The sequence below is a fragment of the Carcharodon carcharias genome, chromosome 4 (assembly GCF_017639515.1).
Source record: "Carcharodon carcharias isolate sCarCar2 chromosome 4, sCarCar2.pri, whole genome shotgun sequence".
NCBI classification, from domain to species: Eukaryota; Metazoa; Chordata; class Chondrichthyes; order Lamniformes; family Lamnidae; genus Carcharodon; species Carcharodon carcharias.
The window spans coordinates 22,433,183-22,460,941 of record NC_054470.1 but is presented as its reverse complement, the minus strand read 5'-3'; the positions used below and the strand labels follow the sequence as shown (position 1 = coordinate 22,460,941).

General features: G+C 44.1%; 1 protein-coding gene across 1 annotated transcript in view; it reads left to right on the top strand.

The window, feature by feature from the left end:
- The first annotated feature begins 16,070 nt into the window (after nt 1–16,070).
- Nucleotides 16,071–27,759, top strand: part of LOC121276720 (transient receptor potential cation channel subfamily M member 6-like) — a 195,206-nt gene continuing 183,517 nt past the window's right edge. The window contains exons 1-2 of the mRNA XM_041185268.1: nt 16,071–16,145; nt 17,240–17,353. Of these exons, the coding sequence (XP_041041202.1) occupies nt 16,071–16,145; nt 17,240–17,353 (189 nt within the window). The remainder of the gene's footprint in view (nt 16,146–17,239; nt 17,354–27,759) is intronic.

Here is a 27,759-nt window from a genome sequence, read left to right as displayed (position 1 = left end):
AGTTTGAACAAGTATTTTCCAACTCATAGGCACTTTTTTTCTGGATACTTACATGAGCATCCAAAAAGCCAGTTGCTTTTTTTTAAAGCAATTTTTAAAAAAATCTCTTAATAGTAACTTATATGGAAAGAAATAGGCTATTTGAATATTTACTTGCCCTTGCCACCCATGACTTTCTTAGCTTAACGAAGGGTAAGCCTTTGGTATGTTTGTACCAATAAATATAGACCGTAGTCCATTAAAAAGCTTTTGCTTTTGAAAATGGGGTGTTTCTTGTGATTTTCAAGGTTAGTCACCCACCATTTCAGATTTAATATCGTTCTGATCACCGAGGAAGCTTATTGCGGAATGTGTGCATCAATTTGTCTCAGTGCTCCGCCGATTAATGTTGAAAGTGCGATTGTAACATTATTTATATCGGTTCTTGGTGCTGCCAATGATCTTTGATGGTTTTGCATGATAACTGTTGTACTTTCTGGAAATGTCTATTGTCACTACTGTGTTCAAAACACAGATAAGGTATCCCCATGTAATATTGTTGCGAGAAGTAAGTTTGTCTTTACAATTTATGCACTCCCTGACTATTCGGTTGCTGTTCCATAAGCCTTTTCCAAACTGAAATGTACTGCGTGTGTTCCGGGTGATGAGCGAAATTGACACCAATCCGACTTTAGTACATTGCACATTCCAGAATAAAGTTACCATTTGCGTGCGATTCTGCAAGCAGGCTCTAGGCGGCATCGAGCAAATGGCATCATGTACAGCGTCTTTAAAGTTAGTCTCGCCACTTTGTAAAATTATGGTTCCTGGAAATGCCTTCGGGCTCTGAGGCACAAATCTAAGTCACCGCGCCGATGTCATGAAAAACTGCCGTTATATTTTAGAAGTTACAGAGCGCCGCCTTCTGTGTGTGTTTAAGTTGAGCAAGTGTTTACTTTGTGCTCATTTTAAAATGAATGCTTTCCTCTTGCTTACACTGAAATTCCTGCCTTGAAAATTGGCTATGTGGATCAGAGGGGAGCATTAGACTTTCCAGTTTAATGACCAATGCAAATTCATGTTTGAACTTTAGTTTATGCCGTTAAACATGGTAAGTTTTAAACGTTTTGTTCAATTTAATGGTGAAGATCCAGGTTGTTGGTAACAAGAGGTGCTGGAATTTTCTTTTTTGAAATTGGTTTTAACATTTTACGCTGCAATATTGCTTAGATTATCCTACTCTAGTACATAGGTGATTTAATAACAATTTGATGTGACAATCATTTTTATTGAACAAATTGCTGTCATTTAAATGTGTTTACTTATAAGGGTATAGACACCCATAATTTGGTTTATTAAAACATTTTTTTAGATTAGATTTATAAATTCTTGTATATTTAGGTGATTTAGAAATTTTACATTCTTTGTTACTTTTTAAATTTAAGTTTATATTGATTGATTATGTAAAGTCAGTGTAAACAATGTTACAATTCTCCATTGCGACATCCGAAATATAAATTTTGCATTTGCATTAATCATAATGAGGTGAACATAACACTGGGAGACCACACACCATAGAACACACACAAAAGTTCAACAAGTTTAGAGCTGATTACCAAAATAAACCTTATAGCTTTCTTTTTTATAGTATAGTGAAAAGACAAAGGGTTCCCACTGCCCCTTAATATGCTGAAACCATCGTTCCAGTTTCAACTTTGAGAAGAAGAATTGTTGATTCTCTGTGATAAATTATTTATTCTTCTGCAATGTTACTTGGAGCAAGTGCTTCGCGCGCTGTGAAAATGTATGATGCAACCAATGATGATGTACTTTCCCAATGCATTCGGGCCACAGTCTACTAGAGCGCTTTGAATTATAAGACATTCCGCCCAGGACGGTTTTAAGGTGTAACTGTCTTAAATTGCGAATTAAAATTCCTTCTCCCCACAACCCCCAGCATTCATTTAAGGAAGATTTGCTCACCAGAAGACCATAGTTATGGCCAGTGCTGTTATGGCCTAAGAAGGGGAAAAGATATGTCTTTTTTATATTCTTTCATGTGATGTAGGTATCACTGGCAAGGCAAGCATTTATTGTCCATCCTAATTGCCCTTATCCTACAGATCTGACAGACAGATCAGTTATATGTAGGCCTAAAGGACATCAGTGAACAAGATGGGTTTTTATGACAATTAATGATAGTTTCATGGTCACCCTACTACTGAGGTTAGCTTTATATTCCAGATTTATTAATTGAAATTCCACCAACCACAGTGGTGGGATTTGAGCCCAAGTTCCCCAGAGCTTGGGTTTTGGAATACTGACCCAGTGACTTTACCACTTCACTATTGTCTCCCCTCAGGTCACCAAGCGGTAGATTCCTAAAACAATTTTACTGCCTGATACTAGTGATCAGTTAGTTGGTAAATGGTTGGGAAAATTAACGTTATCTAGGCCAAGACACCTAATATTTAGTATCAACAGAAACAGTGATATTGACTTCCGTTTTTGCTACTGATGTCTTCGGTTACATTTGAAGACGCTATACATGTCCACAAAGGACCGAAGGTAGAAGCTCTCGCACTGTTGCCACCATAATTGCTATTACAACCTGGTTGGTTGGGTCTATTCGTTCTGCACGTAATCAGTTGACAGCGAGAGAAACGGCAGGATAAACGTTAGCGCTCTCAGTCTAGAAATATGTAATTGTTTAGAAACTTGATTACTGGATTACATGAAAGAGAGAGAGAGCTTAATTCCAGAAATTACCAGCCTTTTGTAGCAGTGTTCTAGCCAAGGTGATTGACAGATCCAAGGTCCAGGTCCACCAGACAGAGATGAATATTAGTGATGACATTTCACACCGGAGTCTGCATGTATTGAGAAAATAGAAAAAGTTATGAATCTCTTGAAATTTTCTACCCAAAGTCTAATACAAAGAATCTTGATTTCTGATTAATGTCTTTTTTTAATTAAACTTTTGTAATCTAGAAATTTCGGAGGAACGACTGGCTGGCTAGATTACTGGAATACAGTAAATGACCTGGGAATAGACTTTCAGAATGTGTTTAACAAAACATTCTGTGATTAAAATGCACAGTCATTGCATAAGGAAATGGATCAGCATGGTTTAAAAAAAGTTGATTGTGAGATGTGAAACAAGTAGGGCAATTAGGTTTCATTTGGATTGGAGGAGAGTTGGAAGGCCTGGCGCACTTTGGTCTTTGACAGATAATTTGGATTTGGGCATAACAAGCACAATTGCAAAGTTGCCGATGATACAGCAGTAGGACATTTGGTAAACAATGAGGGGGACTGCAAGAGATCAGCAGGCTACCGACAAGTTAGCAGAATGAAATAGCAAATAGGAGATGAAACTGAGAGCAGAGACGTATAAAGTAATGCATCTTGGAAGTAAAACAAGAAATTCTACATTCAATAAAAAGTTGAGAAATTATCTCTCCCTCCAACTGATCAGGAATTCCGCTCTGAATCGTAGAATTTCAGCATGCCCCCACAGGCTTATGCTGGCTCTCCATAAAACGACGACTTAGTTTCAAACCCTTTCCCGATACTCTATTAATATTTTTCTTTTTCAATTATTCATTCACTTGCCATGTATAAATTATTATGGATTCTGCTCCGACCACTGCCAGTTTCTAAGAGGCCTCTGTGTAATAAAAAAAACTCGAACGCCCTCACCTTGCTCTTTTGGAGAAGACTCTAAGCGTAGACTTCTAAATTGCTGACTCGCCGATCAGTGGAAATAGCCTTTAGTAATTAGTAACTTCTCATTGCTTTCCCTCGTGACATATACTAAAAACGTGCTAGTCATTGTAATCTAAAAATCTAGAAGGTTCTTATCCTTGTCCATATTTGGTTTATTGGTTTAATATTTGGTGGCGAGACCAGCTGATGCTTCTTAGTTACAAGTAATTGGACTGCTTGCTACAAAAAAAATCTACACTTATTATTTAATATTTCAAGCTACATGAAGGAATTAACGTGTGATGTGTGTTGGAAATGAAACCATTATACGGGTACACCTTTGTATAAAACTATTCATTCCTGTCATTAAAAAAGCGAAGATGCTGAACAAATTTGTTGATGACTCCAGGAAGAGAGTTTTTTTTTAAAAAAGGAAGTATATGATTTATTTAAATCTTGCACCGCGAAATTGGCCAGTAAATTTTATGAGTCATAACCTGAAAGATACAATTATATTCACATTAGACCAATAACAGTCAATGTGACAGCTCGCCACCGCCGGGGTTCAAGGATCAGTGTGGTGCAGTCAATCCCGACCAGTCTTTAAGGTGTTGTGTTATGTGTGACTCGGGGTCTCTGGAGAGATTCTTCTGTTTGCCAATGCTTTGGAAGTCGACGAGGTTTCATTTTTGCCACAGAGTCATCAGAAGGTGGCTCTTCCCTGTCAAGCAGAAGACGACGAATTAAATGAAGGTTCAGTTTAAGGTACCAAATCTTGTCATGACCTGGAAAGCCAGGTCACATCCGTCTTGCGTTCGAGTAGCAACGATCTTAAAACGAACTGGACTGTTAATGTTGCACAGTAGCGCAGTATCGGGGCACTATTCTGTAGTGCAGGATCGCAATGTTTGTAGAAAATGTGTAGAACTACTGGCGGGTTCTCGTTTAATACTTAACCTGCACGCTGTTCGCCTTCTGTGATTCCAAAGTCCATTTCTTGTCCCGAGTCAGCTCGACGGCCCAATTTCTTACCCAGGGAGCACTCAAAACACCGCGTTAGGGCGCAATGAACAGGGCGAAACAAAGGATGCACGTGTGCGGGAAAAATACAACAAAACATTATTTTATTTAATTGTAAGCTCAGCGTTGTCATGCGTATGTTTTGATTTGTGGAAAAAATGCATGTACGCAAATAAACAAAAACAGAATTACCTGGAAAAACTCAGCAAGTCTGGCAGCATCGGCGGAGAAGAACAAAGTTGACGTTTCCAGTCCTCATGACCCTTCAACAGAACTAAGTGAAAATAAGAGAGGGGTGAAATGGGGTGGGGGGGGGGCGGGGGGGTGGTTGTAGGGACAAGCAAGCAGTGATAGGAACAGATAATCAAAAGATGTCACAGACAAAAGAACAAAGAGGTGTTGAAGGTGGTGATATTATCTAAATGAATGTGCTAATTAAGAATGGATGGCAGGACACACAAGGTACAGCTCTAGTGGGGGTGGGGTGGAATAAGATTAACAGGGCATAAAAGGTATAGATTTAAAAATAATGGAAATAGGTGGGAAAAGAAAAATCTATATAAATTATTGGAAAAAACAAAAGGGAGGGGGAAGAAATGGAAAGGGGGTGGGGATGGAGGAGGGAGTTCAAGATCTAAAGTTGTTGAATTCAATATTCAGTCCGGAAGGCTGTAAAGTGCCTAGTCGGAAGATGAGGTGCTGTGGGGCTCGAAATGTCAACATTGTTCTTCTCCGCCGACGCTGCCAGAGCTGCTGAGTTTTTCCAGGTAATTCTGTTTTTGTTTTGGGTTTCCAGCATCCGCAGTTTTTTGTTTTTATCGCAAATAAACTATATTGGACATTCATTTAAAACCAATGGTGTAAATCAGATATTGTTTTATTTGTTACATCCAGATGCATAAATGAGTTAGAATATCATTCCTGAATGGTACTGTTTGTTTCATGTGTACACATTCCACTAAAAGCCCAGAAACCCTTACATTTTAACTGCCGACTAAAGTTGTTTATATGCAACATTGCAAGTCAGACCTTTGAAGCAAGTTACAAATTCACTTATTGCTGTTACCTTCAAAAGTTAGACAATGTTCCCAGAAGGGTTGACTCAATGAATAACTTCTTAACACAATCTGGTGATAAGCTGTGCCAAGGGCAGCCTAACTCATAAACTTCATTAGAAAAATTGCACAAATGCTGATAATTAATGCTTATCCATCTTAACATGAGAAGAAAAGGCTGTGTTTGCTTGAACGGATTATTGGGAAATATATTGGGGAGTGTTCCTGTGATATCTAGTCCTGCTCACCTGATGAAATGCCTGAGGGGAATCACTGTCCCAATGATTAAAATGCTGATGAGCACTTTGCAGGCTGTTTAAAATGGTAATGATAGCTTTGGGGTGGGGTTGAGCTTAGTCTCTGGTTGAGCTGGATGTGTAGTGGTATTGTTGCTGGACTAGAGTTCCAGAGACCCAGGGCTAATGCTCTGGAGACCCAGGTTCAAATCTTGCCACAGCAGATGGCAAAATTTGAATTCAATAAAAATCTGGAGTTACTTTTACGATTGTCATAAAAACCAAATCAGGTTCACTATTGTCCTTTAGGGAAGGAAATCTGCTGTCCATCTGGTCTGGCCTACATGTGACTCTAGACCCACAGCAATGTGTTTGACTCTTAAATCCCCTCTGAACAAGGGCACTTAGGGATGGGTAATAAATGCTGGCCTAGTCAGCGACGCCCACATCCTACGAATGAATAGTTTTAAAAAAAATCTTACAGATAATGCCACTACTGACTGAGCTGGCCGAGCTGCTAGGCTGGGTCTGTGGCATGTAGTGAGGGTACTAACAAGAGGGGAAAAAACATACTTGACCTCATTCTCACCAACTTGCCTGCCGCAGATGCATTTGTCCATGACAGTATCAGTAGAAATGATCACTGCACAGTCCTTCTGGAGATGAAGTCCTGCCTTCACGTTGAAAATACCCTCCATTGCGTTGTGTGGCACCACCACCATGCTGGAGATTGGGCTGTGGGCCATCAGCAGCAGCAGAATTGTACTTGGACGCAATCTGTAACCTCATGGCCGGCATATCCCCCACTCTACCATTACTATCAAGCCAGGGGATCAACCCTGGTTCAATGAAGAGTGCAGGAGGGCATGCCAGGAGCAGCACCAGACATACCTAAAATTGAGGTGTCAGCCTGGTGAAGCTATAACACAGGACTACTTGCATGTCAAACAGCATAAGCAGCAGATAGACAGAGCTAAGCGATCCCACAACCAATGAATCAGATCTGAGCTCTGCAGTCATGCCACATCCAGCTGTGAATGGTGGTGGACAATTAAACAACTCACTGGAGGAGGAGGCTCCACAAATATCCCCATCCTCAATGATGGAGGAGCACATCCGTGCAAAAATAAGGCTGAAGCATTTACCACAATCTTCATGCAGAAGTGCTGAGTGGATAATCCATCTCAGCCTCCTCTGAAGCTCCCCAACATCACAGAAATCAGTCTTCAGCCAATTCAATTCGCTCCGCATGACATCAAGAAACAGCTGGAGGCACTGGACAGTGCAAAGGCTATGGGCCCTGACAATATTCCGGCAATAGTGCTGTAGACTTGTGCTCCCTAGCTTTCTGTGCCCCTAGCCAAGGTGTTCCAGTATAGCTACAACACTGGCATCTACCCGGCTATGTGGAAAAATGCCCAGGCGTGTCTTGCACACAAAAAGCAGGACAAATCCAACTAGGCCTATTACTGCCCCATCAGTCTTCTCTTGATCATCAGTAAAGTAATGGAAGGGGTCATCAATAGCGCTATCAAGCAGCACCTGCTTAGCAATAACTTGCTCACTGATGCCCGGTTTGGGTTCCACCAGGGCCACTCAGCTCCTGACCTCATTACAGCCTTGGTTCAAATATGGACAAAGGAGCTGAACTCTAAAGGTGAGGTGAGAGTGACTGCCCTTGACATCAAAGCCGCATTTGACTGAGTGTGGCATCAAGGAGCCCTAGCAAAACTGGAGCCAATGGGAATCGGGGAAAACTCTCTGCTGGTTGGAGTCACACCTAGCACACAGGAAGATGCTTGTGGTTGTTGGAAGTCAGTCATCTCAGCTCCAGGATATCACTGCAGGAATTCATCAAGGTAGTGTCCTTGGCCCAACCATCTTCAACTGCTTCATCAATGACAGTAGGGACATTTGCTGATGATTGCACAATGTTCAGCACCTTTTGTGACTCCTCAGATACTGAAGCAGTCCATGTCCAAATGCAGCAAGACCTGGACCACATCCAGGTTTGGGCTGATAAATAGCAAGTAACATTTGTGCTACGCAAGTGCCTGGCAATGACCATCTCCAACCCGACAGAATCTAACCATTGACCCTTGATGTTCAATGGTATTACCATCACTGAATCTCTCACTATCAACATCCTGGAGGTTACCATTTATCAGGAACTGATCTGGACTAACCATATAAATACTGTGGCTACAACAGCAGGTCAGAGGCTAGGAATCCTGCAAAGAGTAACTCACCTTCTGACTCCCCAAAGCCTGTCCACCATCTACAAGACACAAGTCAGGGTTGTGATGGAATACTCCCCACTTGCCTGGATGAGTGCAGCTCCCACAGCACTCAAGAAGCTTGACTCCATCCAGGACAGCCCATTTGATTGGCAACACATCCACAAACATTCACTCCCTCCACCACCGACGCACAGTAGCAGCAGTGTGCACCATTTACAAGTTGCATTGCAGAAACTTACCAAAGCTCCTTAGGCACACATTCCAAACCCATGACCACTACTATCTACAAGGACAAGGGCAGCAGATACATGGGAACACCACCACATGCAAGTTCCCCTCCAAGCCACTCACCATCTTGACTTGGAAATATATCACCACTCCTTCACTGTCACTGGGTCAAAGTCCTGGAACTCCCTCCCTAACAACACTGTGGGTGTACCTACACCACAGGGACTGCAATGGTTCAAGAAGGCATCTCATCACCACCTTCTCAAGGGCACCTAGGGATGGGCAATAAATGCTGGCCCAGCCAGTGAAGCCCACATCCCATGAATAAATAAGAAAAAAGCCTGCATGCCTCTACCCACAATTTTAATTTTCAACTAGCTAATTTGTAAATCAGAGAAAAATCCGCCTTGTACAGATATTCAGCCAAAGAGTTAAGCCCAACATCATTGAGTTAGCTCCAGCTGTGTGGCTGTCTGTTTTTTTTAGTTCCCCCAGTGGAAAACCTTCACATCTTTCTCTGTGTGCTCCACAGCAGCCAGGTATCATCAAATAACAGCACAGCAAAGAATAAAAAATATTGATTTTTTTTTTTGCTCCCCTTTATTTTGTTCAACAACAGCATCACAAAGGGACACGTTTGATCTCCATTTTCCATTAGCTTTTACATTCGGCCAGAATCTTCGGGTCGGTGTGTGGGGGGTGGGCCCCGCTTGCTGACACGTACAATGACACGCGGTGATGTCAGGCGTGCGTCCCAATGACACCGCACGTCATTTCAACTTTCAGTTTGGTGGGCGTGCACCGGAGTTGGCTGCGCACCTGCCGAACTGTCAAAGGCCTGTTAAGGCTATGTAAAAACTAATTAAAAATAATTAACGGAGCTGCCTGCCCAACCTTAAGGTTGGTGGGCAGGCGAAGAGTCCAGGCGGCCTTTGCATTTATTATGAAACCTCATCCATGTCACATGAGGGGACATGTCTTAAATTTTTTTTTCTTTATTGGAACGTTTGATAACCAAACTGACCTCCCTGAGGCAGCTCTGTGCCTCAGGCAGATTTCTGTGCTCTTTCGCGTGCATGCCGACTTAGTCTACTCCCCCCGCCCTCACAGGGAGCGCTCAGCGCATCCGGGTGCGCATCAAACTGGGCGGGCCTGAATTGGCCCACCGACATAAAATGACGGTGCGCAGCTGAACATGGGTGGCGATCGGCTGTGTGCCCGCCTGCGCCCGCTCCCACTCAGCACCGCCCCCCCCCCCCCCCCCCCACCCCTCCGACGGGGAGAAAATTCTCCCTATACATTTTGCCCGGTTACCATTTTTAAAAATCTGAAGATATTCCTCATTGATATTTCCTTTGTACTTATTATGATCATATTAACATACCTCGAAGATAAAAAGATAACTCATTTCACTATAAGGGAAGCATTGAAAATTTTGTTTGAATTGTTATGACTGCAACAGTAAGAACATAGGAGCAGGAGTAGGCCATTCAGCCCCTCAAGCCTGCTCCAACCAGCTCATGGCTGATATTTTACCTCAACGTCATCTCCCCGCACTATCCCCGTATCCCTTAATGTCATTGGTATCTAGAAATCTATAGACCTCTGCTTTGGACATACTCAATGACTGAGCCTCCACAGCCCTCTGGGGTGAAGAATGCCAAGGATTAACTATACTCTGACTGAAGAAATTCCTTTCCTTTCAGTCCTAAATAGCCTTCTCTTATTCTGTGTCCCCTGGTTCTAGACCTCCCAGCTAGGGGAAACGTCCTTCCAGCATCCTGTCGAGCCCTGCAAACATTTTGTACACTTCAATGATGTCACCCCTCATTCTTCTAAACTCTAGAGAATACAGGCCCGGTCTCCTCAATCTTTCCTCATAGGACAATCCCACTATCCCAGGAATTAGTCTGGTGAACCTTCATTGTACTCCGTCTATGGCCAGTATATCCCTCCTTAGGTAAGGAGACCAAAACTGCACACAATACTCCAGGTGTGGCTTCACCAAGGAACTATACAACTGTAGCAAGGCTTCCTTACTCCTTCCTGTACTCAAATCCCTTTTGAAATAAAGGCTAACATACCATTTGCCTTCCTAATTGCTTGTTGCACCAGCATGTTAGCTTTCAATGTCTTATGAACAACAACACTGAGGTCCCTTTGGACACCAACATTTCCCAATCTCTCACCATTTAAGAAATACTCTGCATTTCTGTTTTTTCTACCAATATGGATAACTTCTAATTTTTCCACATTATATGACTATTAACATGACTACCAATTAATGAGAGATAAATGTTGTAATGGGACAATAGTTAACGTTGCCAAAAATGTGTTACAGAATGTGTCAAGAAGAAAACACCTGTCTTCAAATCCACTGTAGTCTATATAGGTTTTCATTTAGAATCTGTTAGTGTGATGCTACAGTCTTCTGCACCCTACCTTTTGTTTACTGGACCTGGTTTACAATAACTTTACTTGATAAGCAAGGTAGTTGTTTGAAAAAATAAACAGCTGCCAATGGGCTGCGCTGTCAATGTGCGGAAATGTGTTCCCATATAGGCCAGAATATTCCGGTTGATGTGCGGGTGGTGGAGCCTGCGAGCGTGCTGACATCAGTGCGCGGCATTGCGATATTTCGGTAGGCGGGCGCGCTCAACAGCAGGATGCTTGCCCGCCATTAATTGAAGGCCTCATTAAGGCCCTTAACTTGCCAATTGGCCAAGATTTTGAGGGGCCCGTGCGAACTTGGGGTTGGCGCATTGGCCCAACGGGTAGGCAGGTAGCAGATTTTTTAATAAAACTCATGCAATGACGGGATATGTGGACTCAGAGGGGTAGTTCATGTTTTCCACGAAGTTTTAATTGCAGGAAATGTTTTAAAGTTGCCTGTTTGGTTGTTAGCAGTTCTCATCGATTTCCAAGAGCTTTTTGTGTACTTTGAAACCAGTCTGCAGACAGTAATCTTTCTCGGGCCTGCAGCTTTCCAGAGGCCTCCATTTAGCCTGGGGGTATGGGTTCTGACCTCTCCACTGGAGGCAGCTCCCCTGAGGAGGAAGGGAGGGATAGAATAAGGAGGAGGCCAGGACTGGACAATCAGCCTCCAGGGGAGCCACCTTTGGGAGGCCAGGCTCAGGCACAAGGGGTGCAGAGCCAAGAGGTAGTCCAAGGTGGAAGGGGCTGCAGAAGATGCCACTATCCTGCTGCCAGGGTATACAGGCAGCGAAGCAGCTACTTCAATATGACTGAGGTGCAGTGCCGAAGGAGACTCCATCTGTCAAGGGAGAAAGTCAACTATATCTGTCAGATGATTGGCCCTGAGATATCTCCTAACTGTGTGGGTGGACACCCCATGCCAGCGGCTCTGAAGCTCACAGTTGCCCTCCACTTCTATGCCTCTGGCTCCTTCCAGGGCTCGGTTAGTGATCTTTGCAGTGTCTCCCAATCAGCTGTCCACACTTGTGTCAAGCAGGTTACAGATGCTTTGTTCCAATGGGCATTGACCTTCATCCACTTCCGCTGGGACCAGGCAAGCCAGACACAGTGAGCCAGAGGCTTCACGGCCATTGCTGGCTTCCCCCGTGTCCAGGGTGCAATAGACTGTACGCATTTGGCCATCAAGGCGCCAGCGGTTGAGCCCAGTGCCTTTGTCAACAGGAAGGGCTTCCACTCCATGAACGTGCAGATAGTGTGTGATCACAGGATGCTGATTCTACAAATCTGTGCAAGGTACCCAGGCAGCTCCCATGACACTTACATCCTCAGACACTCCCAGGTGCCGGGGCTCTTCAGTGCTCCGGCTTGGCTGGATGGTTGGCTGCTGGGTGACAAGGCTGCGAATGTAGCTCATGATGCCAGTACGCCGTCCAAGAACAGAACTGAGCAGCGGTACAATAGGAGCCATGGCACCACAAGGGCTGTGGTGGAGAGAGCCATCGGTCTTCTCAAGATGCGCTTCTGATGTCTGGTCCGCTCAGGGGGCGCACTCCAGTACCCCCAGATCGCGTCTCTGTGATAGTGGTAGCATGCTGCGCTCTGCACAATCTTGCACAGGAAAGGGGGGATGCAGTTGACAATGAAGACTTGGATGCCCTGGATGAGGCTGCACATGATGAATCCAGCAGTGCCCCAGAGGATGAGAAAGCACAGGGCGATGATGAGGGGCAGTACGCCTACCCGTTACTACACCAAGGAGGCAGGGACACCCGGGACAATTTAATCCAAAGATCCTTCAGCTAGCTCCACACACATGGATCAGCATGTCCAAAAAAAGTACACATACTTTTTCATTCCAATAAGAAGAATCTTGTTCCCTATTCTAGGGCCAACACAAAATCACCAGTGACAAACCCGTGGAGTGCCTAACGTGCCTTATGCTTCTGTTTGCGGATGCCTTGTCTTGGTGCCGCCCCATCGCTTGGAGTGGTTTGTGAGCCAGCTGCTGACTCTGCTGTCCTGTTGGCCTCGATGACCTTGGCAGGCGCCCTCTGGCCCGTGGAGCCTGTGCTGGCTCCGCCTGGGAGGGAGTGGCCAGTTCCACAGCTGGCATCTCCCCAGTTGTCGCAGCCTCAGCGGATGCAACGGTCACTGGCAGAGGGGCAGAGGAGCTGCTGCCCTCATCCAGAGTGCCCTGAGAGGAGCTCGCAGCGAGGACAGGCAGCTGCTGCGCCAACGTGAGGTCACATTGGACCTCCCTGCTCACCGCAGATGCATGGGCACCGAGTGCCAACACTTGATGCCCACAACATCTCCCACAATGGGAATGACCCCCGTGGCCAGTACCGCTGTGAGGGCTTACAGATCAGAGCGTAACCCAATCAGAAGATTCTCCATCCAATTGAACCCCGTCTCCATGAGAGTCACCAATCTCTCAGTAGAGGAAGTGTGAAGCTCCGTCCTGAGGTTCGTGCCTTCACGTGCACTCTGCCTGGACTCCTTCATTGTAGAGACCAACTGAAGCATACCCTCATGCAACCCTGCCAGATGCAAATGTGATTCCTGCCGCTTGTCCTGCAGCTGCTGCATTGGTGACAACTCCACAGGCACATCATCAGTGCCGGACTCAACATGTGCCTGGTCCCCTGCAGCCCTACAGCTGCTGGCGCCATCGGCACTCTCTGTCCCTGCCATCTCCTCCAGCGATTGTGAAGTGCCCTCTCCACTGTGACCTGGGACACTAGCCGATGGAAACTTCCCCACCGAGGTGTTTGTGTCTGCGCTGGTGCCTGGCTGGCTGAGATGATGTGCTGCAAGTTGCACATGTTGGGCCTCAGGTGGGTGGGGGGGGGGGTGCTGCGGTGTTATTGGGCGCGGCCATGTGGTGGTGATGCTGAAATTAACAACAAGGACAGTGCATCATTTATAGTCCAGTCAGTTAAACCTTTCATCGCTCCCCCCCCAGCCTCATAAGTCGCTCGCCCTTCAAGACCCTAAGAAGACGAAGATTGGTGGGGTGGAAAAGAGTCAAGAGGAGCCCCAACCATTAAAGGCACATGCAGTCAGGCTGGTCAGATGGCCTCAGGAATGCCACATGGAATGTTATGTGCCATTGGAGTGGGGAGAGTGCAGAGGTACCTGACCTGGATCCATGCTGGTCTGGATAGTTGCGGTGCTGAGGAAACATCACAAACACTTGAGACATTTGCTGTGGATCACAGGAGATTGACAGGTCACATTATTGACCTTCATACCGTTAGGAGGGGCATAGACCGGGTGGGCAGAAAGCAACATTTCCCCTTGGCGCAGCGATGAGTAACATGGTGGCATTTATTTAAGTTGAGTGCCATGAGGTTGACAGGTGAGGTGCTGAGGGCCTTTTGGACAGAGTAATGTGGGACGCACTGGCTGAAAGGGTGGTGGAGGTCCCAACCCCCCTAAGATGCAAAAAGCCTTTGGCTGTGCAGCAGCGATGCCCTGGCACGTTAGGCCATGGGGATAGTGGTCACAAATGGGATAAGGTGACTTTGGAAGGTGGTGGAGACACGATTCCTCAAGGGGACAAGGGACCTTTGTGTATGACCCACGTGTCAGAGTGTCTCAGTCTGTGAATGAGCAGTGTTGCTGCATTAACGATTGCAGCAATCATCAGTGGTTCGGATGGTGGGCAGACAGAATGGATGGGACTGTGGACCTCAAATACCTGCCCGCTGGACACCAGCCTCGCTGCCACCTGCTGCCCTGGCTGCCTGCCTCCTCCCCAGCTCCATGGCCTGCTCCTCAAATGGTGTCAGGCGCTGGAGGAGGGTGTACCCACCACCTGTCCTCTGGCGCTCCTGCTGATTGTGTTGACTTTTTGCCTGCAAAAGAGTGAAGAGGATTTATTGGGGCTGCTCGCTCACGTACTCTGCACACGCACGCCGCACCCCAACCACAGTGGCCCATCTGAGGCCTCCAGTGGCTCTTATCCACACTACTGGTGATCAGTCCCCAGAAGATAGTACGGCTGCTCCCAACCCCCTCCCCCAACGGACACCTTGGACACATTCGGTGTCCATCACTTTGAATAACACACAGGTCTTAACGCCCATGGCAAGGAGGCGCAACTAGGTGCGGCGCCGATGCCAGCAGATGGCACTTGGCCACGACACCTTGAGGCTTCCCTTCCACCATCTCATCACCATCAATAAGACATGTTTTGGAGTTCTGAGTATATGTCTAGCTGCTTCCCCTGCAGGTTGCACCCAGACTACTCAAATGCCACAAACACCAACATATGCTGCGGGGAGAACCCTTCTTCTCCTCAACCACTAAGGCTGATGTAAGCATGGTCAGTACCCATTTGTCCACCCAGCTTGCGCCAAATGCCCTATGCAGTAATGGCAGCGAGACGTGGGGGGGGGGGGGGTGCAGTTGCTGAAAGGCTAAGGTTAACTTCTGGGTCAAATGGCCAAGGCCGACATGGTACTCACCCTTCCAGAGCGCAGCAAATCATTGAATCTTTTTCAGTTCTGGATGCCAGTGCGCCGCACATCATCATGGGCACTGACAGCATCACCCACCTCCTCCCACGCCTGGCTGGTGACATGGGGGGCCCTCCTCCTCTAATCCTCTGGATACAGCAGCTACCAATGGATGGATACCTCTTGGAGGAGGACAGCAAGGCACGCATCAGAGAATCGGTGGTGGGGGGGGGGGTCACAGTCGCCCCCTGCTGGCCTCTCCTGTCTCCTGCCGCCTGCCCCCCTCCTCCTGCTCATGTTGCTGTCCACTCGGACCTCCTCCCTCTCTCCACGAGTGGCCATGGTGCACTGCCTCAAGCAGGCTGCCTGGCCACTCTTTATATAGGCTGCCGGCTCCCCATTGGAACCAGCAGTCTGAGCACGCCCACCCCCGCGACTATTTTCCCATTCTCCACGGGAGTCGCTATCCCGCTGGGCGGGCCTTAATTGTCCGGCCCGCAGAAAATGGCAGCGCGGCCCGTTTTGGCAGCGGCAGTCAGCTGCCCGCCCACCGGTGAGTCGGTCGGGTCCACCTGCCAGTCAAACGGAAAATTCTGCCCCTAATCAGACACCTTTCCTTGAAAAGCTGTTAAGATTGAGAGTTTGGTATAGATTTTACCCAGAAGCATTCATCGAATGCCAGAGAACCTCAGGAAAAACGGTAGAATGAATATTGAGATTGAGTGTCTTCCTGGCTTCATTGTAGAGTTCCAGATCTTTGCAAGGCCAAGGGAACCGAAGGTGAAACTTAAAGTTAAATCTGCATTTTGCATATCATGACATTTTAAGTAAGCATGGGCCTGCAGACAGATATTAAGCAAGTTACTTTGTAACACTGAACAGAAGGCCCATAACACTATATCTTATTGAAAGTCACAATAGTAATTAATTTTTGAGAAGAAAGTTTTTCTCTGTTAAGGGGGAATGGAAGAACCAGTGCGGCATTACTATGGCAAAAGTAAAGGCTCATCTTGTTCCGTATTCAAAAACATCTGTATTATAGTTGTTTACACAGAAATTTTATGCATTGCAAATTTAAAATTAAGCTCTGTTTGCTATTTTCTGGAAGCAATTATTTTGTTTGTTCATGACATCTTTGGCAATCCCTCCTTTGTCCTCTTTATCGCTGTCCTTCTATCCAGCTCTACCTGCCCCACTCCCTTTAAACAGTATAAATTTAACCACATTTCCACTTCTCCTCAGTTCTGAAGAAGGGTCAGATGGACTCGAAATGTTAACTCTGTTTTTCTCTCTCCACAGATGCTGTCAGACCTGCTGAGTTTTTCTAGCATTTTGTGTTTGTTTCAGATTTCCAGCATCTGCAGTATTTTGCTTTTAGTTTGTTTTACTGTTTGGTGGGCAGTGAGGAGTATCCCAGTATGTGTCCAGGGACAGACACATGTTTGTGAAAATTACTAAGTCAGCCAGTTTTGTAATGTAAACTGACAAGTTAAATGCATCTTCAACTACTTCAGGTATTCGTAATATTGAATGAATATGAAGTTTGTAGATACGTAATGGTTACATATGATTGTACTCAAAGACAATTTGTATGATTTGCAGTTCAGTACCAATAGCAAACATTGATCCCCATAAAATCGGAAGGATGTATCCTACACATGTAAAAAGAGAAAACTGATTTATAACAAATTAACTGATAGAAAGAAATTATTTGAAATTGTGTGTTGCATTTTCTCTTAAGTCTTTTGCTTGTGCTATCAGTTCTCAGTTTGATTCCTTCATTGGAGAGATAAAGCTCAAGACAATGGTACATCTATGTAATGATCATTTAATTCTCAGTTACATGCTTCTAAAAATGACTCATATGATTTCAGCAAACTTTGGGCCTGAATTTTCTCAAGCACAACTATGGTGGTTCACCAGTGAATGAAGTTGGAAATGGGGTGGAACCTTTCATGCTGGATCTCTGCCCAAAAGCTCAGATTGTGGTAGTTTCCATCGGGGCGTGACTGTTCGACACTTGTCTGCCCCACAGAAATTTTGCATTCTAAAAGGAGGAGGGGCTAACCAGGATGGTTTCACATTCCATTTTTTAAAAATTATTCTTTCACGAAATGTGAGCATCACCGGCTAGACCGGCACAGTCCATGTGGTGTAGGTACACCACAGTGCTGTTAGGAAGGGAGTTCCAAGATTTTGACCTAGTGACAGTGAAGAAATGGTGATACAGTTCCAAATAAATATAGTGTGTGGCTTAGAGGAGAACTTGCAGTGGTGGTGGTGGGGGGAGGGAGGTGGTGTTCCCATCCATCTGCTGCCTTTGTCCTTCTAGGTGGTAGAGGTCATGGGTTTGGAAGGTGCTGTCTAAGGAGCCTTAGTGAGTTTCTGCAGTACATCTGTAGATGGTACACACTGCTGCTACTGTGCGTCGGTGGTGGACGGAGTGAATTTTTAAGGTGGTGGGTGGAGTACCAATCAAATGGGCTGCTTTGTCCTGAACAGTGTCAAGCTTCTTGAGTGTTGTTGGAGCTGCACTCATCCAGGCGAGTAGAGAGTATTCCATCATACTTCTGACTTTTGCATTGTGTTTAGTGTACAGACTTTGGGGATTCAGGAGGTGAGTTACTTGCCACTGAGTTCCCAGTGTCTGACCTGCCCTTGTAGTCACAGTATTTACATGAATGGTCCAGTTCAGTTTTTGGTCAATGGTAAACCCCAGGATGTTGATAGATATTTCCTGCTGCTTCCGCTTCTGAGCTTTGCGTGAACTGGAAGCTGGCAAGATAGTGGAATCCAATGGAGTGAAGTGGTGTGAGTGGGAACTCCAGGGGTGGTGCACATTCAGATCATGAGGCCAGAAAATAATGGCTAGTGACACTGAAGCTGCCTTTCTGATAAGTGGGGGTGATAGAGGAACATAGGAACACAAGTAGGCCATTTAGCCGCTTGGGCCTGTTCTCCAATCAATGAGATTGTGGCTGAACTACAACCTAACTCCATATACCGGCCACTGCCCTTGCCTGATATTTTATTCACCTTTTCATTGATTACTGTGTTTTTATTCTGGTCCTCACATCTCTTTTCCCACATTGCTGCTGAATGCTGCATCTTATTCTCCCTAAGTGCATGAGCATCGTGGGCTGACTCCTTCAGTTAATGATAGAATAAGGTTTAGTGTTTCATCACGTGAAAGGTGCTTTCCAGTTGGGTGGTGGCTATTGGAACCAGAAGACACCTGGGGGAGTGACAGAGACCAAGTAGAATAGAAAACCTGCTGTTTCTTGTAGGGGTGCTTGGAGCATTGGAGGAACAGGCAACCTGGGAAATTAGAATAACAGCAAAACTGAAGAAAGGAGCAGTGAGCTTCAGGGAACCAAGCCTTATGTCCACATAATATAGATATAAAACCGGAGGAATGGCAGTTTAGGGTCTGTGACAGTGATTGGTACTTCCTTGACCCCCAAGATACCCTTACAGTGCAGGGAGAAGTTTCATGACATCACTTGAATAGCTCAGGTAAACTTCATGGTCACTATCACTTCCTTATAGTCTCTTTATATGCTTGGCACTCCTTCATTTATTATTCTCTCGGCACCACAGGACTCAGAAGTGAAATTATCTGACAGTGGGGAGTAGAAGCTCTATGAAAGCCTGTCCTTGAATCCTGAGCTCATGGGCTCAGATTTCTGGGTCCCCACTTTAAAAAGAAGCATGCTGAATGAATATCGCACTCACATGGCACCACTGAGGACCATCTTAGAGGACCTAAGATAAGGGGGGCAGGGTAACGGCAGAGCATTGGTGCAAATATCCAGGGAGGATATTTTGCTACTTGAAGCAAATGATAGCACCAAGAACATTTGTATTTGTCCCTCCACTGCCTCCTCAACAGAGAGGCCTCCAGACTAGTCAGTGCATCTAAAGTCAAAACTTTGACAACTGGCCTTCTTGCCTTGGGGTATCATTTTTGGGGAACAATAGAAAGTAGCTACTGAGAGCTTTATCATAACATCGCCCAGGGTTTGCAGGATGTAGCCGATTCTGCTATGCTGTCACTGATCTATCAGCAGTCAGTTCCAGGATCCTCCATAAATGGTGTGACTGGAACCTGCCTTCATTTTGCTTTCCTCTCTTTTGATAATATCCCATCTGAACGTTTCAGGCCATATTACTCATCTCCGTCAGCCACTGACCGCAGGCAAAGATTTATGCATTTAGCAACCAGCTTTTGCTTTCTACACGGAAATATAGAAAATTTACAACACAGAAGGAGGCCGTTTGGCTCATCATGTTTGTGCCAGTTGAAAAACAGCGATTCAAACTAATCCCACTTTCCAACACTTGGTCCTGTAGCCCATTAAGCTACAGCATTATTTCGGAATCATTTTTGAATCTGCTCAGCTAATTTCCTATTAATTCAATTACATTTATTTTACCTGTAATCACACTTGTTGAACTTTATCAGATGCCTTCCAAAAATCTATCAGCAAGCCAATTAGGCATGACATCATTGTGACAATTATAGTCCTAACCTCTAATCTTCCTCAAAGGCTCACCAAATTATTTTCTTTTAGCAGGAAGTGGCTGATTATAGTTCCATATTGCACAGAATGTATATTATGGCAACTTCAAAATTGCAACAGATTTTTTTTTTGTAGATTGTCACTTTGATCACATTGTTTCATGTTAAAAGTTATAAATCCTCACGTAACCACACAGTAAGTAATTAAATCGTTGTATATACTGGATTTAAACAATCAGTCTTAGTGATACTGTGATTCTAATCAGTGCTTAGCTGTCCTATATTTGTAAATTTCATGCAATTCCAATAAAATGCACTAACAAAAACAGGTTTATTCTGGTTAAAGTCAAGACTCAGTTGTGGAATGCAGGTATACCTGTATTTAAGTGGAGGGAGGGAGGTTTAACCTTTTGTATACACAGCACCATTCGCAGCTTTCAGTTAAAAAACCTTTTCTTTTATGCAAGAACCTCTGTCAAAGTATCTGCTTGTTTGGAATACTGGCTATTACAACAGAGAAATGGGAATCTACATATACATATTGACGACTGAGCACTACTTCCTTAACAAACTGGTGCAAGTATTTCTACTGTCCTGGAAGGGTTAAAACATATTACTGGATGTGCCCTTGACACATTCACTTTTGATACAAATCTTACAGATGTGAGGGTATGTAAAGCCTTTCCTCGTTTTTCAGGTACAGCTTTTCTGAAGGAAATTTTGTGAAAGGCAAACAAGGAGTAAACAGTCTTTTATAAAATATTTGTTTTTCTATTTCAGACTACATACTTTTGTGTAGATCTGTGCTCATAGGTGCTAAAACTGAGCAAAGTTTTGCAGTCTCTTGCTCATGAGCACGTTAAGCTTATTTTACTTTTTTCAAGGAATAGGGAACTTTAATAAAATTGATGTTCTCAGTCGTTAAAATATGGTAAGTTACTTTGTTTGAATAAAAAAAGATACATTTAGTGTTGATAATCAGCTTTTGTTAGTGTCAGTACATATGTATATATTCACTAGTCTGCTTTACTGATACTTCTGTAATTATATTTGTATTCAAATATAGTTATTATAAAAATAGTCTTCATGCTGACAGTAAAATGTTAATAGTGGAATATTTAGTGATGTGATATGCAACAGTTTATATTAGTGACTGCCTACTTAATTTAATCATTTCTAACATTTAATCTTCAAGCTTGTTACAGTGAAATGTCAATATTCATCTATGTTGGATAAAATACATAATGACTTTCAAAAGTATTTAGACAGTTCTCCATAGAAAGAACTCCAATTATGTATTACTTGTATCACTTAATTGATGGCAGTGAAAATAAAAACTGTCTTTCCACAAGATCAGTATCAACCAGAGCAATACAATAATTTGTGCTCTATTAATGCCATTTCCATGGGTTAGTCTCTCAGGACTGTCTCTGAGTGAGAAGTTAATGCTCAACTCCAGAGCTTGGACACATAATTCATGTGACATTTCAGTGCAGAGGGAGTGCTGCATTGTTGAAAGGCACTGTCTTTTGGATGAAATGTTAAACCAGGGCTGTTTATGCATTATTCCAAGAGGAGCAGGGTGCTCCCCGAGTGCTCTGGTCAAGATCTTTCTTCAAGTTAATCTATAAAGAAACCGGATTATCTGATCATTCAACTCATTTGCTGTTTGTGGGACCTTGTTATGAAACCATTAGCTGCTGTAACAACTTACAGAGCATCATTTCAAAAATCATTGGTTAAGTAGCACTCCTGTGAATGGGTTAAAGTGCTAAATAATGTAAGTTCTTCCTTCTTTCCTTAACTTTTTCTTTCTGTGTTTGTATTCCAAAGGCTTGTTCCTTATTGTGACACTCCCCTTTCTCACCCTTAAGCTCATAACAAAAACAGCTATTTGTGAATTATTTCTCCTTCAATTCCTGCTAAAAGAATGCAATGTTTATCAATTAGAAATTGTTATCAATAATGAAGGATGAGATTAAGAAAAAAATTGTTTGCTCATAGTGGCACATAGAGCAGAAATAGGAAGTTAGCATAGTTTGAGGCATGGTGCAGGAGGGAGGGCTTCAGATTCTTGGAGCATTGAGACTAGTTCTGGGACAGGAGGCACCTATACAAAAGGGATGGATTATGCCTCAACAGGACTGGCATAAGTATCCTCGCAAGAAGGTTCACTAATATGGTTGATGAGTGTTTAAGCTAAATTGGCAGGGGGATGTGTACCCAGTAAAAAAGAGAAATAAGGTGCATAAAGGAGTGAGATGTTGGATAGTGCTGGAGAAGGACATAGTACCATATTGGTTCAGAGCAGACTAAGATGGACTATGAGGAATGCAAAGAAAGGTTAGAATGCATATATGTAAACACACGAAGTGTGGTGAATAAGGCTGGGGAGCTACAAGAACAAATAGGTGGGTAGCAATATGATGTAGTGATAATACAGAAATGTGGCTTAAAAATGGTGCAGACTGGACGCTTAATATTCAAGGATACAGTGTTCAGAGAAGATAGGCGTAATGATTGTAAGTTAAGCCATTTCTTACTGTTAATGAGAATCATGTGACAATATAGACCAATCAGCCCTAAGCACAGGGAACTGTCGGGGTGGAGCTTTATGGACTTGGTCTTGGAACAAGCATGTAGCCTCATCTGAAGTCTGTTGATAAAGTTCACTGTTTCTTACAAGGAACCTGTCCTGTACCCTCCAAGTTTATTACAACTGGCGATGAGGATAAATAGCATCGATGCAGCACCTCACCTCACGACTGTATTCCGATTTTTAAGGGAAGAAAAGTATACTCACCAACAATGCCTCACTTTAGTAGAATTGACTCGTACAACTCATCCGTCGAGGACTGGAGTCAATACATCGAGTGATTCGGATTCTACTTTGTAGCTAACGAAATAACAGCAGAGGAGAAACAGAAGGCAATTCCCCTAAGTGTCTGTGGGAGCAAAACATATAACCTGATCCATAGCTTGATGGCTCTGACCGCACCAAATTCCAGATCCTTCACTGAGCTAGTAGACATCGTGAAAGGACATTTTCAGCCTAAACCCTCAGTTATTATGCAAAGATTCAAGTTTAACTCTCACGTAAGGGCCCCCTGTGAGTCAATTGCAACATACATCATGAAGTTAAAGCAGTTAACAGAGCACTGTGGCTTTGGTGACTCTTTAAACAACATGTTTCGAGATTGTTTAGTTTGTGGCACAAACAACAATGCCATTCAGCGCCGTTTGCTTGCAGAAGTTGAGATAGACCTGAAGTGCGTCATGGAGATACCGCTAGCAATGGAGAGCGCTGAGAGGGACCTGCAGGCTCTGCAGAGTGTGCAACATGGCGCCGTTCTGTGGCTATGGTGGGAACCCACCACTGGGTGTGGCGCGAAGACCAGGAAGGCTACAGTGAAGCAGGACAAGGTCCCTACCGCTAGAGAAACAAAAGGCAATGCTGGAAGCAGCTCACCAGTAACCTAGAAGTTAAAGTGTTACAGTTGTGGGGAAATCATGCACCCAGATTTAAAGATTTAAAGAGGCAGAAGGCCACTACTGCCAATAAAAAGGGCACATTGTTAAACAGTGCAGAACTCGATCAAGGCAGCCATTCAGACAGCAGGTCAAGTTAAATGAAGTGTACTGTACAGAAGAGCCAGAAGTTACTGAGGCTGATGTTTATTTCCTACACAATCTGAAGGCCAGGTAAACTGAACCAATCATTGTTACACTTCAAATAAATGATAAGCCTCTGCTCATGGAAGGGGACATAGGAGCATCAACCACAGTGGTGGGAGAACACATCTTTAAATATCTCAGAGAAGGTACCCAGTCATTGAGTTTGGAGAAAACTGCTGCTCAGTTAAAGACACATACAGGAGAAGCAATACAGGTGAAAGGCATCACCCCTGTACCTGTATCATACAGACACAGATGGCTCAGCTGCCAATAATTGTTGTAACTGGAGAAGGACCTAGCCTTCTGGGCTGTGATTGGTTGAAGGAAATCAAGCTAAATTGGTCAGAAATTTTTCAGGTTAGGACTGGAGGGATCCCAGAGTTCCTGAAAAAGCATGACCGAGTATTCCAGGATGAGTTGGGGAAAATCAAAGGTCTGCAAGCTAAAATATAGGTGGACCCTGAAGCAACACCCCAGTTTTTTAAGCCAAGAGCTGTGTCTTATGCTATGAGAGAAAAGGTTGATGCGGAATTATGCAATTGGAGAAATTAGTAATAATACAGCCAGTCCAGTTTTCAGAATGGGCAGCACCCATAGTTCCTGTGCTAAAGTCAGACCAAACCATTTGTATCTGCAGGGATTACAAATTAACAGCAACAAGGCTGCAAAATTAGACAAACACCCAATCCCAAAAATTGAAGATCTGTATGCTAAACTTGCAGGAGGAAAATCTTATAATAAACTGAACATGAGCCATGCATATCAGCAGCTCAAGCTGGACAACACATCAAGAAGTTATGTCACTATAAACACGCACAGGGGCCTATACCAGTAACATGCCTACCCTTCAGTGTGACCTCTGCCTGAGCAATTTTCCGGAGAACTATGGAAAGCTTATTATAAGGACTTCCCTGAGTTATTGTGTACCTGGACAACATCCGAATCACAGGATCCACAGAAGCAGGGCATGTGGCAAACCCGGAAGAGGTTCTGAAGAGATTTTTAGAAGCTGGCATTTGTTTAACAAAACAAAAGTACACCTTTCAAGCAAAGGAAGTTGCATATCTGGGTCATCGAGTGGATGCCCAAGGGTTGTAACCATTAGAGGAGAAAGTCAGGGCAGTCAAGGAAGCATCATTTCCTAGTAACGTCACGGAGCTCAAGTCTTTTTTGGGCATGGTAAACTATCATGGTCGATTTTTGCCTAATCTATCTACAGTGTTAGTTACTTTGCATTTATTATTGAAGAAGAACCACAGATGGTCCTGGAAGGCTCAGCAAGAGGAAACTTTCAAGAAGCTTTCACACTCATCATGTCTGCTAGTGCAATATGATCTGTCTAAGGAATTGTTACTCGCTTGTGACGCATCTCCCTATGGAGTGTTATTGTCATCAAAGATGGAGGATGGATCTGAAAGACGGATAGGATATGAATCCAGAACCCTTTCTGTAGCCAAAAAATGTTACTCACAAATTGATAAGAGGGCTTATCTATTGTACTTGGAGTAAAGAGGTTCCAGTAATAGTTACACGGTCGACACTTCACCATGGTGTCAGATCATGAACCACTGTTAGGATTGTTTACTGAAGATAAGGCATTCCCACCGATAGCCTCTGCTAGAATTCAAAGATGGGCTTTAATTTTGTCAGCATTCAAGTACACTTTTATGCACAGTCTGTGTGTGCACGCAACAAATGCAGACAGGCTCAGGCATTTCCCTTTGCCTGAAAGTATTACACATGTTCCAGTACCTCAAGAAATAGTACTTGCATTGAATTTCTCAACAGTCTGCTCAAGACAGATAAAATTGTATGAATCGGGATCCAATTTTAGCAAGAGTCCTTGAACAAGTGTTGCAAGGATAGTCAAATGCACAAGTTCCTGAAGAATTAAAACCGTTCCTTGTTATGCAGATCCAAACTGAGTTGTCAAGATGGTATCTTGTTATGGGGAGCATGAGTCTTTGTTACTGTGCAAGGAAGAGAACCATTATTAGAAGAACTTCATAGTGCGCATCCTGGTGTTTCGAAAATGAAGATGCTCATACGAAATTATATCTGGTGACCAAGTATAGACAATGATATAGAAAAAATAGTGAAACACTGTCTTCAGTGTCAGCAACAGCAGAAGTTGACCATTTCAGCTCCACTGTGTCTGTGGGAGTGGCCTGGTGACCCTGGTTTAGACTACATATAGACGATATAGGTCCATTTCTAGGTACCATGTTTCTTGCGATTATCGACGCACATTCCAAATGGATGGATGTGTTTGAAGTGAGAGCACCTACTTCGTCTACAACCATTGAAAAACTGCTCCAGCGTTTCAGTGTTCATGGTTTACCTGAGGTTACTCAATGGTACTGCTTTCACTAGCACCGGATTCCAATCTAAATGGGATGAACCTAAATGGGATTAAACACACCAGAATAGTACTGTATAATCCCTCATTTAGTGCCTTGGCAGAAAGAGCAGTACAAACCTTTAAAATGGGCGTGAAGAAACTATCAGAGGCAACATTAGAAACACAAATTTCATGATGCCTGTTCAGCTATCACACAACTCCTCATGCGACCACTGGTTTAACACCTTCAGAATTGTTAATGAAGCGCCGACTTCATACAAGATTGAATCTAGTATTCCCCAATTTAGAGGGGAAGGTGGAGAGAAACCAGGGGAGTCGGAAAGTAAATCATGACGTTCACAATAAAGGTTGAGCATTTACTGTGAGAGAGACAATTTTTCTACGAAATTTTGCAACTGGACTGAGATGGGTCCCTGGTACAATCGTCTCTGGAACAGGACCTTTATCTTATCAAGTAGAAGTGGAGAACAGGATTGCTAGAGAACAAATGGATCATCTCAGAAGTCGAGAAACCCTCCAACAACTAGTTAATCCACTGGAATCTAAGTCAAAACTTCGACACCTAAGGTGCCAGATCGATAAAGTACAGACATACCTGATGTCACTGTTGGAGTAAATAATTCTGAACTGCTAGTGTCTAGGGATATCTCCGAAGCTCCAGATCCTGTTCAAATTTATCCAATGGAAGAACCTTCAGTTGTAGAGTTGCGGCATTCTACCTGAATCCAAAAACCTCCTCAAAGACTAAATTTATAATGGCATGAGCTGTATATAATTGCATATAATATGGATTAAGATGTTTTGTAAATAAGAGGGTAAAAGAAAAGTAAAGAGGGAGGAATGTAAGTTAAATTGTAAGTTAAACCATTTCTTACTATTATGGGGATCATATGACTATGTAGACCAATCAGCCTTAAATGCGTGCGGAACCTGAGGGGCAGAGATTTTTAGCCTTGGGGGAGAATCTTCTCCCCGCTGGATGGGCCAGTCAGGAGTGGGTGCGGGTGGGTGTGAAGCCGATCGCCACCCACGATCAGCTGTGCGCCACCATTTTACGTGGGCGGGCCAATTAACGCACGCGAAAAAGCACAGAAATCTCCCTGAGGCAAGGAACTGCCTTGGAAAAAATAAAAAGATGAAATTATTCAGGCATGTCCCCTCCTGTGACAGTGTCACATGAGCTGGGACATGTTTATGAATTTTCGGGAAAATTTATATTTAACTAATGAAACCTTCATGAAACCTCATCCCGCTCCTGGATGAAGTTTCATGAAAAATGCGAAGGCCGCCTGGGCTCTTCACCTGCCCCCCAACCTTAAGGTTGGAGGGGCAGCTTTCTGAATAGGCTTAATTAGTTCATTATTGGCCTTAACAGGCCTTTGACAGTTCGGCAGGTGTGCAGCCGACTCTGCTCCCCGCCAGCCGAATGGAAGATCAGAATGACGCATGGTGTGAAGTCACCACACGTCATTTTATGTGTCGGCGTGCGGGGCTCACCCACTCATGCCGAACAGAAGATTCTGCCCTTGGTCTTGAAATAAACATGTAGCCTCCTCTGAAGTCTGTTACTTAAGTTCACTGTTCCTTACAAGAAACCCATCCTGCACTCTCCAAGTTTATTACAATAGGGCAGGTAGAAAGGGAGGTGTGGTGGCAGTACTGATTAGGGAAGGTATTATATTGTTGGAAAGAGAGGATGTCCTTGAGCGGGCATGGGCAGAATCCATTTGGTTAGCGCTGAGGAGAAAAAGGGTATGATTGAGTTACGTGGGGTATTTTAGCAACTTCTAAATAGTGAGAGAGAAATAGAGGAGCAAATCTGCAGGGAAATTGCA